At 38.8% G+C, this 21,173-nt stretch overlaps 1 protein-coding gene and 2 long non-coding RNA genes across 3 annotated transcripts in view; 1 reads left to right on the top strand and 2 right to left on the bottom strand.

The window, feature by feature from the left end:
- LOC137326118 (uncharacterized) overlaps positions 1-571 on the bottom strand; it is a 2,074-nt gene extending 1,503 nt beyond the window's left edge. Inside the window, exon 1 of the long non-coding RNA XR_010964110.1 lies at positions 539-571. This is a non-coding gene — a long non-coding RNA (uncharacterized lncRNA). The remainder of the gene's footprint in view (positions 1-538) is intronic.
- The window catches only part of LOC137326373 (uncharacterized), a 27,419-nt gene extending 6,246 nt beyond the window's left edge, over positions 1-21,173 (top strand). The window contains exons 2-3 of the long non-coding RNA XR_010964188.1: positions 1,226-1,424; positions 19,548-21,173. This is a non-coding gene — a long non-coding RNA (uncharacterized lncRNA). The remainder of the gene's footprint in view (positions 1-1,225; positions 1,425-19,547) is intronic.
- aqr (aquarius intron-binding spliceosomal factor) overlaps positions 3,621-21,173 on the bottom strand; it is a 77,230-nt gene continuing 59,677 nt past the window's right edge. Inside the window, exons 28-36 of the mRNA XM_067991382.1 lie at positions 18,258-18,395; positions 13,987-14,058; positions 13,355-13,542; positions 12,697-12,868; positions 12,269-12,439; positions 9,462-9,547; positions 5,942-6,116; positions 5,725-5,838; positions 3,621-4,070 (exon numbers count right to left, since the gene is read on the bottom strand). Of these exons, the coding sequence (XP_067847483.1) occupies positions 3,861-4,070; positions 5,725-5,838; positions 5,942-6,116; positions 9,462-9,547; positions 12,269-12,439; positions 12,697-12,868; positions 13,355-13,542; positions 13,987-14,058; positions 18,258-18,395 (1,326 nt within the window). The 3' untranslated portion in view covers positions 3,621-3,860. The remainder of the gene's footprint in view (positions 4,071-5,724; positions 5,839-5,941; positions 6,117-9,461; positions 9,548-12,268; positions 12,440-12,696; positions 12,869-13,354; positions 13,543-13,986; positions 14,059-18,257; positions 18,396-21,173) is intronic.

Raw genomic sequence — 21,173 nt, 5'->3', positions numbered from 1 at the left:
TGATGTATTTAAGAGTGGTAACCTGGTGCAGTTTTATTAATACAGCTAAAAATGGGTTTATCACTAAAAATGTGCATTTTTAATAAAGGTGTCCAGACCTCTGCCTGTAAGTAATCTAATTTAAAATCACGGAAAATGATTAAAAAAAAACTATACTGAAGCATTTACTACTTTCATGGCATACACTAAAGAGTTTTGTAATAAATTAATATTTTTTAATATTTAAAAACATTTAAATCGTGCCTATTAGTGCCTTTGCACCGAAGAAAACTTGATTAATTTTAAAACCCACCTAAAACGGGCGCAGGCTGGCGCAATCGGCAGAAACTCACCATCCTCATTGTTTGGAGTGGGGGAGGGAGGATGCCCAGTTTTGTGGGTGGGGCTAGTTTCAGCCCGATTAAAAAAATATTACGCCCAGCATAAATCGAAATTCCGCGATGTTTTGCACTGATTCGGCCGGATTGCGCTGAAAAAGCTAGCACAATCTAGCGGAAACTCTGGGCCAAGGTCTTTTCAGAAGTTGCAGGTCACTCACCTCAGTGCCACACTTCAATCTGTTTTCAGCTTTTTCTAGTGCCACGTGGTTAGTCTGTGACATGAGTCATTGGGCAGCTGTCCACGAGGTCCCTGATTCATTGTCATCGCCTCGCCGTTATCAGATTGATGTTCCGGCAATTTGTGGTGCAAGTATAGTGCGATGTTAATGGTGAGCTTAAGAGTCCAATTAGCGTTGTTCACCGCCAAACCTGCCATTGCCGAAATTTCAGGCCCCATTACTATATTTAAGAGTGTGCTTGTACTGCAATTTTAGGGTGGCTGCAAATCCATTTGCAGAAATACATATCCAAAAAGATGCAAGAATTGTTGAGTGTGTAGACATTTAACAAAACAGAATGGTGAAAGCAGAAGTTTGAGAGCAAAATTCTTAAAAGAAAGCACTCAAAGGAAGTTACAGCTGTTGCGACAGAATTACCAGATGAGAGCAAAACACAGAGAAATGCATTGACTCATGGCATGGCAAATCAGACAGGCAATGGAGGCTGTGAAAAAAATAAATGGTTGCTTGCATTACGAAGTTGAAAAAACACAATTAAGTTCAACAGATTGTTTACCTCATATATCCAAAGGCAGCAACAACAGAACCAACATTTGTACAGGCAAATATCTGATAACTATATATTCAATGATGAGAAAAGTTATTCAGTATTTCTATTTCGCCTAGGAATTTCTCTGCACGCCTTGAATGGGACTCGACCGGACTACAGTACGTCTGTCACATTTTCAAGACTGAGACTGAGACGTAGATAAGGAGGAATTTCTTCACTCAGGGGATTGTGAATCTTTGGAATTTCCTACCCGAGGGGGGCTGTGGATGCTCAGTTGTTGAGTATATTCAAATGCAAGGAGTCTTACAACACCAGGTTATAGTCCAATAGCTTTATTTGAAATCACAAGCTTTCGGAGCTTTCCTCCTTCGTCAGGTGACTCACCGGTATCTCCGCATCACGAGTATATTCAAGACTGAGAGATAGTTTTTTGGACTCTAGGGGAATCAGGGGAAATGGGGATCGGGTGGGAAAGTGGAGTTGAGGTCGAAGATCAGCCCTGATCTTATTGAATGGCGGAGCAGGCTCGAGGGGCCGTATGACCTACTCCTGCTCCTATTTCTTATGTTTCAAACATGTGCATGGAATGCTACTCATTGTCCTCCTGCTGCCATGCAATTGTTTCTAAGGATTGGAAAATAAGCTATCACATCAGCAGTTTACAATCATTTAAGTATAAAGAATGGTAAAGTGGGCCAACAGAACTTATTTTTAATTTTGAAGTTTACTTTTCAGGACTTTTGCACCAGCTGCAGGAAACGAGGTATATTCAGATATTAATCCTTTGGACTAAGATTTTGGTTCGACTGGTCAGCTTGGCTACGTGTAGGATGTTCTCCATGAATGAAGACCAATGTCAAGAAATAGAGGGGACTGAATGACACAGAGTTAGAAAACTCTCCTTCTGCTCTGGGACATTGATTGGAATGCCCTGCAGATATGGGGGAAGAGGGAAATCTTTCACCTGTGTGCTTTTTTAAATTGAGGCATCAAAAGATATCTGCCTTGCATTTAGACCCTAGGTAGAAGCTGTGGAGGTCATTACCAAGGCTTCCTCTCCATTTTTTCAGTATTTGACTGCTTACATGCACCAAAGTTAAACTTAAAATGATCAAAATGAAATAAATGGAATTATGTACCAAAGAAAGTACCATGCATGAGAAAAAGGCTTTCCATGCAGTAAAGCAAAAAATAACTGAAGATAGCAACCAGGAACCAGTTTTAATGGAGGAATGAATAGTCTAGTGCTTTTCAAAGTTAGCTTCACTAATTTACCTAAAGTATGTGTGGCATAAAGAATAATGTAGCAGTTATAAAATCACACAGAAGTGTCCACGAACATTGCTTTTTAAAAAAAACTATGTACATCTCGCACTTTTTTTCCCCTACCCTCTGCTGCTCAAGGCACCAACTGATGCAGTGGTTTCAGAGTCCAGCAGCCCTCCAGTGCCTCTTCCAAGCAGCCATTCTTCATGTATGAGACCAGACAGTGAATGTTAGCAGGCTCCTGATTAATGGATGGAAAACTGTGGGGAATGCACTTGCGATTTCCTGACATATGCTACCGATGGGCAAGGCTCCCCCGAGAGCACATTCATAAAATCGGCATTTGTACGCCCACACACAATTCAGAAGGGGGTCACAGGAGCAGGAACTTGGGCTAACTTTTCCCCTCGCTAGCTCAGGAGCACCAAAGCCAACTTTAGTACCTCAGTTGCTCCCTTGGCTGATATCAGCTAACTCAGTACAGGCCAGGAATCAAATTGGGGACCTTCTGGTTTGTATGGCTTTGTCCTACACTGGACATTGCCTTTAATTACTAGACTATCAGGGAAGCCCTGGAAATTACTTTCATGTATTATTTCTTTCTGGCTGCACTACTTGAATTGGAATAAAGTGAGGGCGTGTTTATACCAAAATGTCAACATTACTGTGAAAAGGACTTGAAAATTGCAGTATAATTCTCGACTCCAGAAGGGAACAGTGTAAGACCCTCTTCTGGGCACTTTTTAAACTTACCTGGAACAGATTTAAATGTATCGAAAGTGCGGATGCTCCTACCTATGCTCTCGAGACATTTAAAACTTAACGTCTGGAAGCAAAGCTCCGTGCAAGCCTGCAAGCAAGAATAACGCTCTACCCTGGGTGTGGGAAATCCAATTGCAGCAACTGTTTAAACAAAGTGCTGCCTCGCTGGAGCGGATACTGCAGCTATTGGTTTCACAGCTGTATATGTAAAGTTACACTCTTATGAAATAAAAGGAAATTCTGGAAATACACAGTAGATCAGACAGCAATAAAGAGAAAAGACAAATTATTTACTTGAATTTAGAATCACTCCAGAAGTACATGCCTTTTTATTCTGAAGTTTAACTCACTCCAGATTTAATTCCCGTCTCTTGCAAACATAGTTTTGCAAATATGAGAATCCTGCAGTTGATGAAATTTGGCATGTAGGTCTGAAAAATTAATTATTTTAGTTTGATAAAATATAGACAATCACAGTTAAGAAACATTTTTACAAGAATTTATTAAAATGCTTTTGAGAATACAAAATAGATTGTTCAACCTCATAATTACAAATGAAACTATTTCCTGCAACCCACAGGACAACAATTGTGAATACTGGCCAGTGTTCTACGTAAATAATCTGGACACTTGTACAATGGAATGTCCAACTTTCATGTTCATTCACTGGCATTGGAAACTTTTCTTTCAGGCTACAAATGTGATTTTTGGAACAAAGAAACATTAGCTTCCTTTGTCTTCTTCAGCTCCACTGCCCTCACTATCACTGTCCCTGCCAGGATGTTCAGGCATTTGTTTATGTTCCTCCTTTGTTGCCTCTTCATCCTTATTCTCAGGAATTGACGCTTCAGTTTCTTCTACATTCTCGATGTCTGGAACTGGAACCGGAACTGGCTCTTTTATTGACTTGGGGACTGGTGGTGGAAGTAACTGCTGCAGAGAGAAATTTAAAGAATGATATTTAGTGATATTTTGACTAATATGACAACTGTTGATGGGTGCACTGCACTGACACAATGGTTCTGTTAATATAAAAAAAACCCTGAAGCATCTGTGGAAACATAACAAGATGTAACAGCTGATGTGACAACCAGCAATCTCCATATTTGGCAATGTCACAGTTATCAGGACATCCCAACTTTCACCCTATAGTCCCATATTCACTACAGAGCACTGACTTTTCAAATCTGCCGGTCCCGTACAAATATATTCCCAGATCAGAAAATGGCATCTTAAGAGCTCCCGAAAACAGAGATGACTGGGTGAGAAAGGAAAGGAAAAACTAAAGCCAGTCTGCCCCCTTGAATCAATCACAAATCAGCACATATTGTGCTTCTACACTTAGTCAGTATCTGAAAAGTTAAGCTTGCATTTTCTATTACAATTATTTTCCACTATTTCCATTTCTACATTTGCAGAATAAACAAGGCAAGTTTGATAATCTGTCACTTGTTAAAGCAAATATCGCAAGGCCAAAAATATCACAAACTCAAATATATGCAAATTGTATTGAAAAGCCTTGTTGAGGCACCAGGAGAAATTATCAGTATAGAAAGACTTTTTTATTTATTTATTTATTTATATATGGACATTTTGCCAAGTTTAATACAATTCCTCTTCCTTTACAGGGAGGTAAATTGTAAAATAAAAGGTGAATTGTATTTCACAGATAAATGGCACTGCTCTTCAATATTCGACCCTAGGTCCAGACCCTGACTTTTAGGAAAAAGCATCAGAGATCAGTACCACTGTGTGTACAAAACACATGGCTGCACAATTCGATTCCTCATAATAATAAAACTAAATAAGATCATTGCTAAGTTGCAAGATCTTTATACATTTAAAATATGGACTTACTCAATGCTTATTAATTAACACCTGACAATGAAGAATTAACATATGGTAGGGTATGCAGGTCCTGAGGTTGCATTGCAGTGAAAACTATTTGACGAGTAAAATATGTTAACACACGTATTCCCTGTTCTATTTGTTAGTAATGAAGGTTTCGTATGCTTTTTCCATCGCTCACATGGATACGGTTTTAATTTTTACACAAGGAGCTAGGAGTACCAATGGCTTAACTAGAAAAGCTTAGCCTCTATTCAACAGGCCAACATACTTGAGGCTGTTATTGTTATACATAAACCACACAAATATAGATCTACTGTTAATTATTTCATAGGCACTAAACCCCTGTAGGCTTGAAAACCCTATATAGTGCTGCCTCTGTATTAATAATATTTACTATATGTCAGGAATGTAATGGAGGAATACCTATTTCAGATATAATTGAGTAACCAAAAAATGGAATGATACATACATCTTAAAAAGTTATTAAAACTTGTAACAGCAGGATTTTGAACATGTATGCACATATTTGAGAAAGACAGATGTACAAAAAAATGAACAGGCAAATTAGTTTTGTATTTGTTTTATAACTCATTTCCACTAATCTCCTGACCTGAAGCTCTCATCACCTAGCTAGTTGAGAGTCTACTCCTCTCCTAAAATGCAGACTTTTAACTTTAAAAACACAGAATCTCGAACTTTACAGTGCTGAGGGGGAAATAAAAAAGCAGTTCCTTACCTTTCTGTATTGGTGCATACTCTGAATCATGTGCATGTACATATTGTAAACAAAGTTTGCCATCTCCGGCATGTTTTTGATAACTCGCACTAAGTGGGTTGGGACATTGCCATTCTGAAAAAAAACCGATACCAACGGTTATAACAGAACAATTGCAAAATAACTGCTGCAAGCCAAATCGCAAAGGAATGTAGTTCTTCATTTAAAAAAAAGTTACCCTTCTGTCAGTCGGGAGGTACTCAGAGGGCACAATGTGTAGCTGGAGTGGTCGAGCAGTCAGCTGATTAAAGGCTGGAGTAAGCTCAAAGCAGTTCTGGAACAGTGATACTCTTGCAAAGATGTACAGCCCAAGCCTGGCTCTTGACATGGCAACAACTAATCGCCGAACATCTCTGGATAAAAAGGAAGACAATGATTAATATCCTTGTTACTTCAAAAGGCTTACTGTTGTACAAAAAATTTAGTCTAAAATTTAAAAAAATTGCAACTAATAATTATGTCATTGCAGCAAGAATCATCTGAGCTCAATGCTGACTGACACCAGTTTATCCATAAATAAATCTAAAATTACAAACTGATATCTAATGGCCATACAGCAAGGCTCATCATTCACTAGCTCAACTACCAGTTATCTGAGTCACAGAAGGATTTATACATTGTAGTACATCGTGTTTTACAATTTAATTTTTCTTTTAAACTAGACAATATGTGTTCTCATTGGAATTGAGTTTCTATTTTCATTTACTATGCTTCCTGCATTCAAACAGGATCACATTGCTGATTCAACATTGTCAAAAAAAGCAATAGACTGCATGAGTTACTAGATCTTTCTATTATGTAGTAATCAACATCAAGGCTCCCATGAAAAACAGTTGATGCTAGCCATGCCAGACTGGTATCTTCAGATACATTTCCCTCATGAAGATCACTGATGCAACCCCCCCTCCCGAAATTACATGAATCCTGAGGGTAAGACCACTTGATCTAACCAAAATAAAACTAATGCAACTTATGGTAATTTACATTTCTATAGAGCTCCTCACATGTCGAGATGTCTCAGAGTGCTTCACAGGAAAATGGACAAGTAGTCACCAAACATGAGGGAGAAGGGAAAAGGATTAGGAAGGACAAAAACGCAGTTGAAGGTAGGGGTCCTTGGAAAGCTTCTGAAAGCAGGGAGGGCGGCGGCAAAGTGGAGTTGTTGAGAGAGGGAGTTCCAGAGGGTAGCAGTATAATGACTGAAAGATTGGCTACTGACAATGGAGCTGGAAACAAGTAATAGTCTGGCACCGGAGGACAGGAGGGGTCGACAAACGGATATATACCTTGAAGAGATCAGGGAGGTAGAGAACAGTGAGGTTATGGAGAGACCTGAATGCACAAAAAGGGATCTTAAAGTCAGTTCTCTGGTGGCATTAGGAGCCATGGGAGTTGGCAAGGATCGGGATATGGGGCTTAGTGAGGTTGAGAACATGGGCCATGGCATTCTGCATGAGTCGTAGTTTGTGGAGAATGGAAGTGGGAAGATTAGCAAGGAGAGCATTGAAGAGCCTCAAGGGTGTGGATCTGCGTTTCAGTGGCAGGGGGAAGCATAGGCCAGAGGCAGGCAATGGTTCTGAGGTGAAAGAAAGTGGTTTTCATAATCGATCAGGTGCGAGGTGAAATTGGAACTTGGAGTTGAGGAGTACACCAAGAATCTGCACCTCTGGACGTCTTCTGAGTTGACAGCTGAGGAGGTTGATGAAGTTGAGCCCTGAGACATGTCAGTGTTAGTGGGAGCCGAAGAGGGGAATTTGGTTTTGCCAACATCTAGCTGGAGGAATTTTGGCTCATTTAGGTCTTAGTGTGTCAGATCGGCAGTTGGAGAGAGTGGAAAAGACTTTGGGATTAACAGAGGAGGTGGAGAGGTAGAGCTGACCGTCACTGATTTACATGTGAAAGCTAACCTCATGTTGTAATGATGTCACTGAGATGGTCAGGGAAACGGTAGAAGTTGCTATGGCGAGCATGGGAGGGGATGAGTAAGAAGCTGTTAGAGGTGATGTAGTGCCAACAAAGCAACAGGTAAAAGTGGAACCACACGTGAACAGTGCCACAGAGGAGAATGTGGAGGAGAGATTCGGCGAGGTTGGAGTCAGTGGACAGCTGGGAGGGAGATGGGGGGGATGAGAAGGCAGAGCATGCTGGGGGGGGGGCGGGGGGGAGGCGGTGTCACAATCACACAGGATATCACTGGCGACTTTGACCATTGCAGTCTCTGTCCAGTCAGCAAGGTAAAAGTTTGATTGGAGAGTTTCGATTGGAGGGCATGGTGGGAGCATAATTGTGAAATGATGAGACGTTCCAAGGCTTTGTAAAGAAAGGGAAGATTGGTTATGGGTTGTTGGTGGCTTTTTAAAATTGTAAATTTTTTTTCCCCAAATTTAAGGTGACGAGATTTTCTAGTCAAGTGGAAGAATGACATTAAAACTGCACCAATTTTTCCAAGCATGGCAACATAGTAATGAGAAAGTTTGTGACAAACTGCTACTACTTTGGCAGGTTCCCCAATCCCTCAATAACATGAAAGATGCTAGAAGGTCCATTTAATTTTGCCTGCATTTCTAGAGATGCTCGAGACATTTAAATTTTGTTAAAACAAATGAAAATTAAAATAAACAGAGACACTGTTTTTATTTTAAATATCAGTCAATAGCTACATCTTTCACAGCACAAATAACCTATAAAAAGAGTACAGCTGGTTTATTTTTAATTGAGCATAACAATATGTAGCTCCTGTTTCTCACACCAGTCTTATTATTTAGACTTGGCAACTTTCAATTTTTAGGTGCCAAAGTCAATCAGATGTTTGTGAATTATACCTAGGGTCCCAAGTGTTTCATATAGAAATGACCCAGGACCCTTTAACAGAGATGTGTTAAGAAGACATGTTTTCGTACAGTTTTATAACTTCTACTAAAGTACTGTCCTACTACTATAGATAAACATCTGTTATAAATAAATTTAGTCTCCACTGATCTACATAGATTACTGGCAGACACAAACATCCTGGGCACTACTGTTTTGCCAAGAGAATTACAACCGTTGAGTGAAGGGAAGATTAACTATTGTAGGAAAGGAAGTTTCCATTTATTTGAAACAACGCAAAAACAGATTATATATATATAAAAAAAAATTTAAAATGCTGAAAATACAGAACAGGTCAGCAGCTGAAAGAAAAAGATAGGTTGACATTGCCATCATTTTTTGTTTCCATTTCAGATTTCTAGCATTTACACTTTTTTCTATTTTCTAAAAATGACTTTTAAAAACAACTGAAGATCCCAACAAGTTCTATTACTTCAGTCCATTTCTACTGTATTTTCATCAATTATTTAAAATACATTTTTCAAAATAGTGAAAAAAAATATCTAATTTCTTTTAACACAACAGCAGGAATATTGTCCTGCTGATTTTAATGAAATCAGGAGCTGTCTTTATGCTATGAAAAGCATTTTTGAAAATTGATATAAAAGAAAATCAGTCAGACCCTGTACCACTGATAAAGACTATGTAGGATATATATGACAAAGAAATGAAGGATTTAAAGTAAATCCACTGAAAGATTTCCAAGATTCTAATGACGTGATGCTTCAACTATTTTATTTGTAAACATTTATATGAGTCTTGTGACGCTGTCATTCAGTCGTCTCATCTTGTAGCTAATTAGTGATCAAAAATCCTGCCACACACCATACCTGAGATGTCCAACAGCTTTAGTTCGTACTAAAGAGAGGATAATATAATCATTCTGTTGTCCCTGGAATCTGTCTACTGTGGTCACCTAGAAGAAGAAAAAAATAGGAAACTTGGTGGGAACGGAGCAAGATTGAGGAAAAAACAATTTCCACGGTGACTGAAAGGCCCTCAATTTGGATTGCACATAGTACCTTTAACGTACACAAGGTTTAGTATCCCTTGACAGTATAGTAGGTATGTGAAACAAACTCTTATGAAAGTTGGTTACTGAAATAAGTATATGCACAGATAATGAAATACTCTTTGCAGCATGACAGCTCTGGATCACATTAGTAAAACTATGACAGAACAAAATCCACATGATCCATTGAAAGGAATAGCGTTAATGAGACGAGTGGTCGTTGCTCATTCCATGTTTACGTGTTGCATAACCTGCAATATTGTATGGTTTTAAATGACAACAAATTTGGTCTGAATTTGCTGAAATGAGTTTGGGGAGGACAAGTTACCTTTATTAAATGCTTTAAAAAAAAAATTCTCCCTTCCTTTGCACAGCTCTTACCAGGCCTCTTCCAGTGCCATTCTTAGCGAGGCACCAAGAGATGCTTCAGGATAGCCTGGTGATAAGGTGTGGTTGAAATTGAGAATTCAGCAGCAAAGGGAAATTGGACCCATGTGCATATATACCCATATATTACATATGTATAATAATTCACTAGAAAAGGGAAAAGTGCCAGAGCACTGGCGGACAGCTAATCTTATTCCTAAATTTAAAAAAGGAGATAGAACAAGTCCAGAGAACTATAGACCAGTTAGCTTAAGGTGGGTGGTAGGGAAGATAATGGAATCTTTACTCAAAGATATAATAGAAAGACATCTAGAGATCGAAAATATAATGAAGAATAGTCAACACAGATTTTAGAAGGGAAAGTTGGTACTGCAAAATAGACTCATGGCTTAGGTTGGAGCAACTGGAGTCAGGGGACAGGCAGCGTAATAGATAGCAAGCTGGCTACAAAACAGAAAAGAGAGAGTAGGGGTTAAGGGTAGCTACTCAGACTGGCAAAAGATGGGAAGTGTGTTCCACAGGGATCGGTGCTGGGAACATTGTTGTTCACAATTTACATTAACAATTTGGATTCGGGAATCGGAAGTGCAATTTCAAAATTTGCAGTCGACACCAAATTGGGGGGTGTAGTTAATACAAAGGAAGAAAGTGCCAAAATGCAAGAGGACATGTAATTGGCAAATGAATTTCAATATAAGTGTGAGGTGGTGCATTTTGGTAGGAAGAATAAGAAGGCTACATACAGCTTGGATAATAAGAGTCTAAACAGGATAGAAGAGCCTAAACAGGATAGAAGAGCAAAGGGATCTAGGAGTACAGATAGACAAATCACTAAAAGTAGCGGCGCTGGTTAATAAGGTCATTAAAAAAGGCAAATCAAGCACTAGGGTTCATTTCTAGAGGGATAGAATTGAAAAGCAAATAAGTTGTGTTAAATTTGTACAGAACCTTGATTAGACCACACTTGGGGCTCAATTTTTAAAAGGGTTCCGACAGGAGCTGCAACGCCAAGGTGGGGGGGGAGGGGGTGGAGAAAAGAGTGAGAAAGAGACGTCATCAGGCACTGGAACAGAGAGTGGTGGTGGTGGGGGGGGCACAAAAGATTGGGGGGAGGGGGGGAAAACATCGTCGGGGCGGGTGAGACATCGGAGGGGAGACATCGGTGGGGGGGGGGAATGACATCGGAGAAGAGACATCGGAGCAGGTGAATCGTTTGAAAGGTAGATTTATTTATCTTTTAAACTGTGAATTGTTATTTTATTTAATATATTTAGTTTATTTTTGCCTGATTCGGCCCTTCACGTCTGGTTTTATCAGGCGTGAATTGGAAACTGTGGGAAAGCCGCCCAGGTAAGTTGAAAATCATTGCAACTACCTACTATGCAACAAATAAAGTACCATAAGGTACATTTGCTTCTTTAAATATCGTTCCGCTGGCTTCTGGATTGCAGAATTCCCGCGCGCACACACAGATGTGTTTGTGTGAGACGGGGGTTGGCGGGTTGGAGCTGGGTTCCTTACCCACTCCGGACTTTCATTTGACAATCGAGCCCTTGGAGTATTGCGCACAGTTATGGTCTCCATATTATAGAGAGGATGCAAAGGCATTGGAGAGGATACAAAACGATTGACAAGGATGATACCAGAACTGAGGGGATTTTTTAAAATCAGGAAAGGCTAAACAGGCTGTGGCTCTATTCTCTAGAAAAGAGAAGGCTGAGGGATGACCGGATAGAGGTCTTTAAGATAATGATAGGATTTGATAGGGTAGAGAAAATTTTTCCACTTGTGGAGGAATCCAAAACTAGAGGTCACAAATATAAAATAGTCACTAATAAATCTAATAGGGAATTCAGGAGAAACTTCTTTACCCAAATAGTGGTGAGAATGGGAATGTGCTACCACAAGGAGTAGTTGAGGCAAATAACATAGATGCATTTAAAGGAAAGCTAGATAAGCACGAGGGAGAAAGGAATAGAAGGGTATCCTGATAGGGTCGGATGAAGTAGGGAGGGAGGAGGCTCGTGTGAAGCATAAACGCCGGCACAGACCAGTTGGGCTGAATAGTCTGTTTCTGTGCTGTAGTTTCGACGTAACTCAATGGAGCTCTTTTCACACTGTGCTATATAGTTTCCATCTAGTCAATTTTTAAAAAAATACTTGCAAAATGTCATTATATTTTACTATCCTGCTATAAATCAGATCAACTGTGTAACAAAATTTGAAGAGAAATCTTACCTTACTTGGTCGTCCTATAAGAGGATTACCACCACAACGCTGATTGATAACATCACGAATCAAATGCTTCTGGCCATTGTATGTTGTCAAGATGCTAATTCTCTCTGCAGGGTATCCCAGTAAACGCATATACATAAAAAGGGCCACTGCATATTCAGCCTCAGCAAGATTCTGTCAAATGGTTGAGCAAGGTATGGGTTTCAGAAAGGCAGGCATTTTACACACAGAAAACCCAACAAATACAAAGAAAATGAAAAAATTTAAGACGACTCAAATATTCTTTAAATTCTTGATTACTACTTAAAAGAATGCCAAAATGATTTTACTACAAAAATCATCAGGATGTAAAATAATCAATCTTTATATGCGTTAATTAAGTTTATAGACTTAATTATAGAAATTATAATGATATTAAGACAACGATTTACCTGGTAAAAGTATGGATTGGGCTCTGATTCACCAATTCCATTGAAATCCTCCACGTTGATAAGTTGGAAGTCGTACACTAAACCGGCATTGGCAGCACAAAACTCAGGTAGGATCTGGACATGAGGTAGGTTACCTAACTTCTTGTAACGCCAGTTATAGAGGTTGCACAAACTTAACAGAAGATAAAGTAGAGCAAAAGTCAGAAAATCGTCGCACATATTTTAATTAATTGACACCTGTGAATGAACAAATTCCTTTTCAATGTTGCTTCCTGTTTTTCAAAAATCTTAAATAGCCGTGGCTCAGTGGTAGCACTATTGTCTCAGAGTCAGAAGTCATGGGTTCAAGCCCCATTATAGAGACTTGAGCACATAATCTAGGCTGACACTTCAGTGCAGTACTGAGGAAGTACTGCAGTGTCGGAGGTGCTGTCTTTCAGATCAGACATTAAACCAAGGCCCTGTCTGCCCTCTCAGATGGATGTAAAAGATCCTGTGGCACTACCTGAAGAACAGTGGGGCAGTTCTGTGTGTCCTGGCCAAAACCACCAAAGAGAGAGATTATCTGCCCATTTATCTCACTGTCCTGAAATTGTGAAGTGCGGTATGTAAATGCAAGTCTTTTCTTTCTTTCTTGATTAAGTTTTCTTTGCTTTACCTTGCTCTTGCTCTGCCCTGGGCATCAAGATCCACTGTTGGAACGCCCAAACGAACAAATCTCGTAAACAGGGACTGCTCCATGTTGGAGTATTTTTGGAAGGCCATGTTCTTAATGACAGGTGGAAGCTGGTGGTGATCACCGATCATAATCCAACGCTTCAGTCTACTGAAACCATCTTCAGGGTTCTATGGAGAATGGACAATATATAAACAACTTCCGGTCCCAAAAATGCTGCTAGAAATTGGAAGCACTTTCCACACTTTCAATTACTACTTCACAAAGGCTGAACGGTTGTCCCTTTTTCAGTTAATTTAATGTAAAATAAGCCAATAAGAAATTGGACAGTTAATATCTCCCTTGAAATAAGTTTATTTTCACTTGTGAAGTTCACTGTAATCTCCTGATGATTGCAAATTCATGGGTGACAGTCAGATTCACATCTTAGTCCCATATTAGTAAATCGAATTTAAGGAACAGGCAAAATTTCAGCATGAGGTACATTTTTTGCTTTGTTCTAATTTGAAAAAAAAAGTTAATTAAAGGCTGATAGAACACATGATCATAGCTAAACCATTACCAGTAATCAAGCCTCTAATGTGGTGACAGTCTATTGCTAATAGAAACATTACCTGTAGTAGGAGTGGAATAAAGGTCTCAATCTCAAGAATCTGTGCAGCTTCCTCCATCAGGATGTTGTCATACTGTCAAAAGAAGAAAATGTGAGTTTTAAAAAATATTTTCAGATGTCAAACACCTATCTTATTTCCCCAAAAATGATTAAATGGTTGTGTATACTTGCTTTAGTGAATGCAAGTGCTATGAAAACGAGAGACGTCTGCTCCAGGGGATGGAATACGCCACAATTCAGGTAGCCAGTGTTAATATCAAGCATGCTCAGATCAAGTATAGCACAGTCAGAAATAGAGTAAAATCTTCCTCCATTCTGCCCCAACGGCGTTGTGTGTGTGATTTCAATGTACCAGGAATAAAAATAATGCATAGCACTAATTCCTTAAATCTGATTTTAAATGTAATTTCTGACAAAATATAATTTCACAACTAAGAAAATAAACTTCATATTTCATGATTTCAGGAAAGTATACTTCTCAGAGACTGAGCCTTAACTTTAAAACAACAACCGCTACTGCAGTCAAGAGATGTTTCCCCCTTGTGTGGAATGAGTCAATTTACTGACACACTAGAGAAAGGATACTGCTTGGAGTCAAGAACTGGATTAAAACTAGTTCTGTTTTCCATTTAGATAAAGGATTTGGAAATTTGCTGATGATACCAAATTAGGGAATAAGGCAAGCTGTGAGGAAAAAAATAAAAAAATTAGGAGGACAGACAGGTTTGCAGAGTGGGCAGACGGGTGGCAAATGCAGTTCAGTTCAATGCAGAGAGATGTGAAGTGCTACATTCTTGGAAAAAGACAAGTGAAAGGAAGTATGTCCTAAATGGTAAGATTCTTAACAAAGTGAAGGAACAGCAAGATCTAGGGATACAGATACATAGATGGTTAAAAGATGGGAATGCAAGCTGAAAAGGCCATAATGAAGCAAACTGGATTCTGAGTTTTATATATTGGGGCGTTGAATAAAACAGCAAGCAAGTAATGCTGCATTTGTAACAGACATTGGTTAGGCCAGTTGGATATTGCATGCAGTTCTGGGCGTCCCATTGTAAAAAGGATATTACAGCCATCTTTGCAGTACTGCAGATTAATTGGAATGATACCAGTAATGAGAGGTTAAAATCTATGAAGAAAGGCTCCAAAAATTGGGTCTTTTGCACTGCAACAGAGAAGGTTAAAGGGTAGATAAATCAATGACTTCAATATAAATGTGTGCATATCCGTGACAGGCTATAAGCGCTCTAAACAAATAAATTACTAGAAATATATGGTATTTATCCCAGGCTATAGAAAGAGACTAGGGAGGAGATTTTTTGTTAGGCACTGACAGTAATTATAAGGTAGCTACTGGACACCTCAGTGTCAGGGAGGCACCTGTAGATTGGGACTAGGCCAATCTGGTGCTCATATCCAAAATGGGTAACAAAACACAATCAGGCAACTATAGACTTATTGGTCTCACCTTCATTCCATATAAAATTATGGAATGCATCATCAGGAGTAAACTGCAGGATTATCTGTACAGGAGCAGCTTAGTAAACAGTCATCAACATGCATTCAGAAGAGGAAGATCCCACCTGACCAACCTCTTCGATTTCTTTGAGGAGGTTGACACCCCAAGTGGACTGTGGAAAACCTTATGACATGGTTTATCTTGACTTCCAAAATGCATCTGACAAAGATCCACACAAAAAGCTATTAGTGAAACTCAAAGCTGTGGGGTTTCAGGATAAACACTGGATAAGAAACTGGCTAAAGGGCAGAAAACAATCAGCAGTCATTACCAGGTGTAGGAGGGAGGGGAGTACAGAGTGAGATGCCCCAGGGCTTGGTGTTGGGACCAATACTGTTCCTAATTTACATAAATGACCTGGATTCAGGAATTCAATGCAAAGTGGTCAAATTTGCAGATGAAACCAAACTATGTGGGGCACTGGAATTGGAGAAGGGAGCTCAGAAATGACGGGATGAATTGGATAAAATTTCTGTGGGCGAACATTGGTAGGTGACATTTACTGTAGATATGTGCAAAACATAGTGCACATAGGACCAAAAAATTAGGCAGAAACAGCTAAATCATGAAGCTGAAAGAGTCCCAGCAGTCTTAGTAGACTCAATGCTAAACATGTCCAACGAATGCAGAGCAGCAATCAACAAGTCAATAAAATGTTAAACTCAATAGCCAAAAGATCGGAAATAAGTCAGAGGAACTTGCAATCAGACTGCACAGTACTCTGGGGAGGATGAACTTTGAATACATTGCCCCGTTCTTGTCTCTGACACACAAGGGAAATATTCAAGCGCTGGAGGCAGTGCAGAGAAGAACCATGAGGCTCATCCCTTGTGTCAAATGTCTGTTTTGTGAAGAAAGACTGGAGAAATTTGGGCTTTTTAGCCTAGAAAGGTGGCATCTGAGAGGGGGTCTTATAGAGGTGTACAAGATAGTAAAGGAATTAGGAAAAGTAAATGCCGAATACCTAAATTAAATTGCAAAAGTAGACAAGAGAACACAGGTTGAAATTAGTAAAAAATAAATTTTAGACTGATATCAGGAAATTCTTCACACAGTGAGCAACATATGGAATAGACATCAAAGATGTAAAACCCTGAAGGCATTCAAGAAACAATTGGATGCTACAATGGGAAGACTTTAGGATCTTTGGATGAATTTAGATGGGGTGAATCACCTTCCTGATCCATAACTATCTCGTGATCTAACAGATTTTTAAAACAATTAAAGGTTTGAGGGGAGAAATAATGAAAGATTGTTTCCACTGGTTAGCGAAAGGTAAAAAGTGGGCAGATTATTACTAGAAGAATGAAGAAGGAAATTAGAAAATATGTTTTTCCCACACAGAGAGTTATTAGACCATAAAATGCTTTAACATGAGTGTCTATTAAGATAAAGACCATGCATCATTTACATAGGACAATGTGAAAAGGAAGAATAAGATGATATTGAGAAAGGACAGGGAAATCAGATTAGAGTAAATAGTTCCACTTGAAGAGTTAGCATTGGTGAAGGCACAATGGGCCAAATGGCCTCATTCTGCATTGTAATTTTTATAATTCTATGAAATTGCCCAAACTAATTTCACATAGTATCCTTACAGCCAGCAGAACAGGACACTTTCATCTTGTTGAACTTGATTCAAACCACGTCCCAGATGAAAAGACGCTGTGCTAACCCACTGTGCTGCTCAATGCCCTGAGCATGAATACTTTCCTGGAAGCATGAAATGTTAAGTTTAGTTTCTTAGTTTAGAAATAACAGTTTGTCAGAATTGACAATTAAAATCAGTTTTTAGTGCTATCCATATTCTTCATTATAGGTACATCAAAATGACAACAATATACATGGGAAAAGTTTGTGTCATTTTACAACACTTAGTCTAGAACTAAGAATGGTGCAGTGAAGATTCACAATAGCTACATGTCTAAAATACAGACCTAATGTGCAGTAGAACAACAATGATTGCTATTGTACCGAATTTGGTGCTGTAAATTCACAATCCAAGGACTCAGACGGTACAATGGCAGGAGTTACATGGTTCTTAAAAAATACTCAGATCATTGTTGGTCAGATATTGTGGCACTAATGGTACGGAACGTTGGTCTTGCAAGGACTGAAATTTCACGGGCTAGCTGGGCCCAAAGGATTCCTTCTCATACATCTGACCGAGGCCATACTGCTTAGGATTAGGCTTCTGTCCAGCCTGGCATATTACGCATAACCGGGGGAATGAGAACTGCTAATTAGTTGAAAAGTCATCTTTTGGATACTTTCTTATAAAAGATGAAAAATAACCACAATTAATTCACAAAATCAATCTTGCTGGCTGATCCACTGCTTTTGCTAATCAAATCCAAATTTAGTTTAGCATGTGTAGTATATATTACAACAACATGACACTGCAAATTTTAAATTAAATCATTACAGATTAAAAGGCAATATTCTTCACTGCATCACTTGCTTTGTGTTTAAATAAAAATTGTAATTGCAGGTCAAATTTTTTAAAATAAAAGATTAAAAAAATGTTTTAATCAGATTCATAACTGTACTGAATCCAATCTAAACTACAGGTCTCTATTGTGTACTTGGGCAAGAGTTTTCACTTTGGTTCTTTAATTACCAAATTACTTTGTACAAAGCAAGGATCAGACTGGAAACATAACCAAGCTTCAACGCATCGGGAGATAAGCTGTTCTGAAATACTTGAGCCTCTTCCAAGAATTACTGCTTTAAAGGACTGAATTGGTTTGTACCTTGAACCCCAGCTCTACGAGGTCATGTCGTTTTAAGGCAGCATGAGTACATGTCATGGCAATGATCTTTGCTTCTTTCACCAATAAATATTTTGATCTGTCCAGCCCACTGCGCAGCAGCTCAAAGGCTCGAAATTCCTACAGAAATTACCAAGAAAACACATTAAAAAAAAATTCGTGAATATTTGTCTTAAACCGTGCTTCTGTACCGAAGCAAAGCTATGACTATATATAAAAAGGATAGCAGACTTTGAAGTTTATCTATAGGACAGTGAATTAAAATGGTTTATGTTCAATACACTCTGTAATTCTTGATACCAATCACAAATCGTACAGGAAATTCACTTTTTGCAGATATTAGAAAATAAGCTCATTCTAAAAACTTAAAAGGATTTAAATTTAAGATAAGCAAATTGAGATCACCTATGCATCATTTAGACTCTCCTGGAAAGGGAGAGCCACTATTCAGAGAATGAAACAGGGAGAACTTATCTGATATCTAATTTCTGGACATGAGGAGCATTGGTGCTGCCTTTTAGTCAGATTCAGCAAGCTAAACCTTTTCTGATGCCTTGAGGCACAAAAACATTTATCTCAGAAAATCCCATATAATGATTACAATAATAGTAATTGCAACACAGAAGGTTGAAACTATCTCTTCTAATCCAATTTCCTTGTCTTTTCCCAGTGGTCCTTTTATTTTCTTCCTTTTCTTACATAAGAACGTAAGAAATAGGAGCAGGAGATATGGCCCCTCGAGCCTGCTCCGTTATTCAGTCAGATCATGGCTGATCTTCGACCTCAACTCCACTTTCCTGCCCGATCCCCAATATACTTACACAAATACACTTTAAATGATGTTCTGGTCTTGGCCTCAATAGCCATGTGTGTTAAAACATTCCATGTTACATTAATCTTATTAGTTCATGAGTTGTTTTGAAAAATTTAAGTCCAAATATGCTTTTCCATACCTTCAAGATTCCCTACAGCCCTATTTCCATATTCCTCTGTAAAAACTGTGCAAAACACTTAAACATCTCTACCATTCTGTCAGTCAAGAGATGCCCTGTTTTTCTGCTCCACTTGGTCCCACCCCTTCTTTGACTATCCTTTTACTTCTTACATTCTTATAAAAGTCGTCGCTATTTTCCTTTATGCTGACCACCAGTTTTCTCTTGTACCCCTTAATCTTCTAATCTCCCTTAAATACATTTTATATTTCTCACTTTCCTTCTGTATTATCCCCCAATATTTACCACATCTTTTTTTAATAACCCTATTTTTCTCTAGGACTTCAGAACACTGGACACTTCGGTGCTGCACTGTTGGAGCTGCCATCTTTTGAATGAGATGTTAAACCAAGGCCGTGTCTGCTTGATCAGCTAAACGTTAAGCTACCATTACGTTACTTGAAGAACAACAAGCTCTCCTGGTGTCATGCTCAACATTCTTCGCTCAAGCAGACAACCAAAAATAGATGATCTGGTAATTCATCTCAATTGGTGTTTGTGGGACTTTGCTGTGTGCAAATTGATTGTTGCGTTACCTGCACAACAATAGCAACTTCAAAAATAATCCATTGGCTGTGAAGTCTTTGGGAAAGCCTGAAGTCATGATAAGGCACTTTATAATGCACATTCTTTCTTTCTAACCTCTCTCTTTATTCATAGAACTTTTCCTTTGATGTACCCCCTTTACTCTGAGTTGGAATGTATTTAATCCACACCTTACCCTACTTACATTTAAATATCTTCCACAGGTCCGCTGTTTAATCTGCCATTTTTCCAACCAATTAATGTAGGATCCATTTCCATTCACCACAAAGAAATTTGCTAATTTCTGGTCCTTTGACTCCTCTCTTTGCTCAATGTAAACCTGATTAGGTTTTGATCGTGACTTTCCCAAGTACTGTCCCATCATCTCACTACTTACTTGTCCTGCTTTGTTACTCAGAATCAGATCTAATACAGCATCCTTCTTTGTTGCGCACCCAACAAGGAATATGGAAACAATCCTGGACCAGAAACCACTGTCTTATCTCAAGCTACTTTAGGATAGTTGAAGTTCCCCATAATTGCAACTCTCTTACTACTGCAAACCTCTCTAAATTGCTTATAAATATCATCCTTGATTCCTTTCCCATTGTCTGGTAGTCTATAATGTACTCACAAAATGGTAACAGATTCCTTATTTCTTAGCAACACATAGAAGGTCTGAGCATCACCATCAACAAAAACTTTTCTCTCTATGGCTGTAATCATGTTTTTAACTAAGAGCATCCTTCCTCCTTTTTTCTTTCTCTGTGTCTCCTGAAAATGTTATATCTAGGAATGTTTAGTTCTGCTTGCCCCTGTTGAAACCAAGTTTGCATCATGGGTTAGGTACATCAGTTCTCTTTCAGGTACTCCAAATAATGCAACTCTGAATTTGTCTACTGCGCCACTGTACAAATCGCTGGTCTGTCACTAGCCATTGCAATTCTACAAACTATACATAAATAGACCATTTGAAGGTCTTGGATTAAGAGTAGGGAACACGATACGCCAGTATTCACTGCAAATTGGCAATTAGAGCCATTTCCCTATGTGATATAGACAAGAACATCCTATGGTGATTCACGTATTCACTTTGTTTCATTTCCAAGAATGTACGTGTGGAAATATAAAATGCCATATTATACACTTGTGTTTTTCAAGCTGGTGTCGAAATTTCAGTGCAACACTGGGAGCTGCCATATCAGTTCCAGCCAAGCAATACCCCGTTTATGCTGCCTGGCTAGAATTCTAATTCTCCTGCCCAGGTGTGAGTTCTGCACAGGTCTGGGTACATACATGTGTAGAGCTCCTCTCCTATAATTAATTTAAATTTGAAAATGTAGCCTAAATAATTGTGTTAAAATAAACAAAAGGCACTTTA

The sequence above is a fragment of the Heptranchias perlo genome, chromosome 10 (genome assembly GCF_035084215.1).
Source record: "Heptranchias perlo isolate sHepPer1 chromosome 10, sHepPer1.hap1, whole genome shotgun sequence".
In the NCBI taxonomy this organism is placed as follows: Eukaryota; Metazoa; Chordata; class Chondrichthyes; order Hexanchiformes; family Hexanchidae; genus Heptranchias; species Heptranchias perlo.
This window is presented reverse-complemented; position numbering and strand designations above follow the sequence as displayed.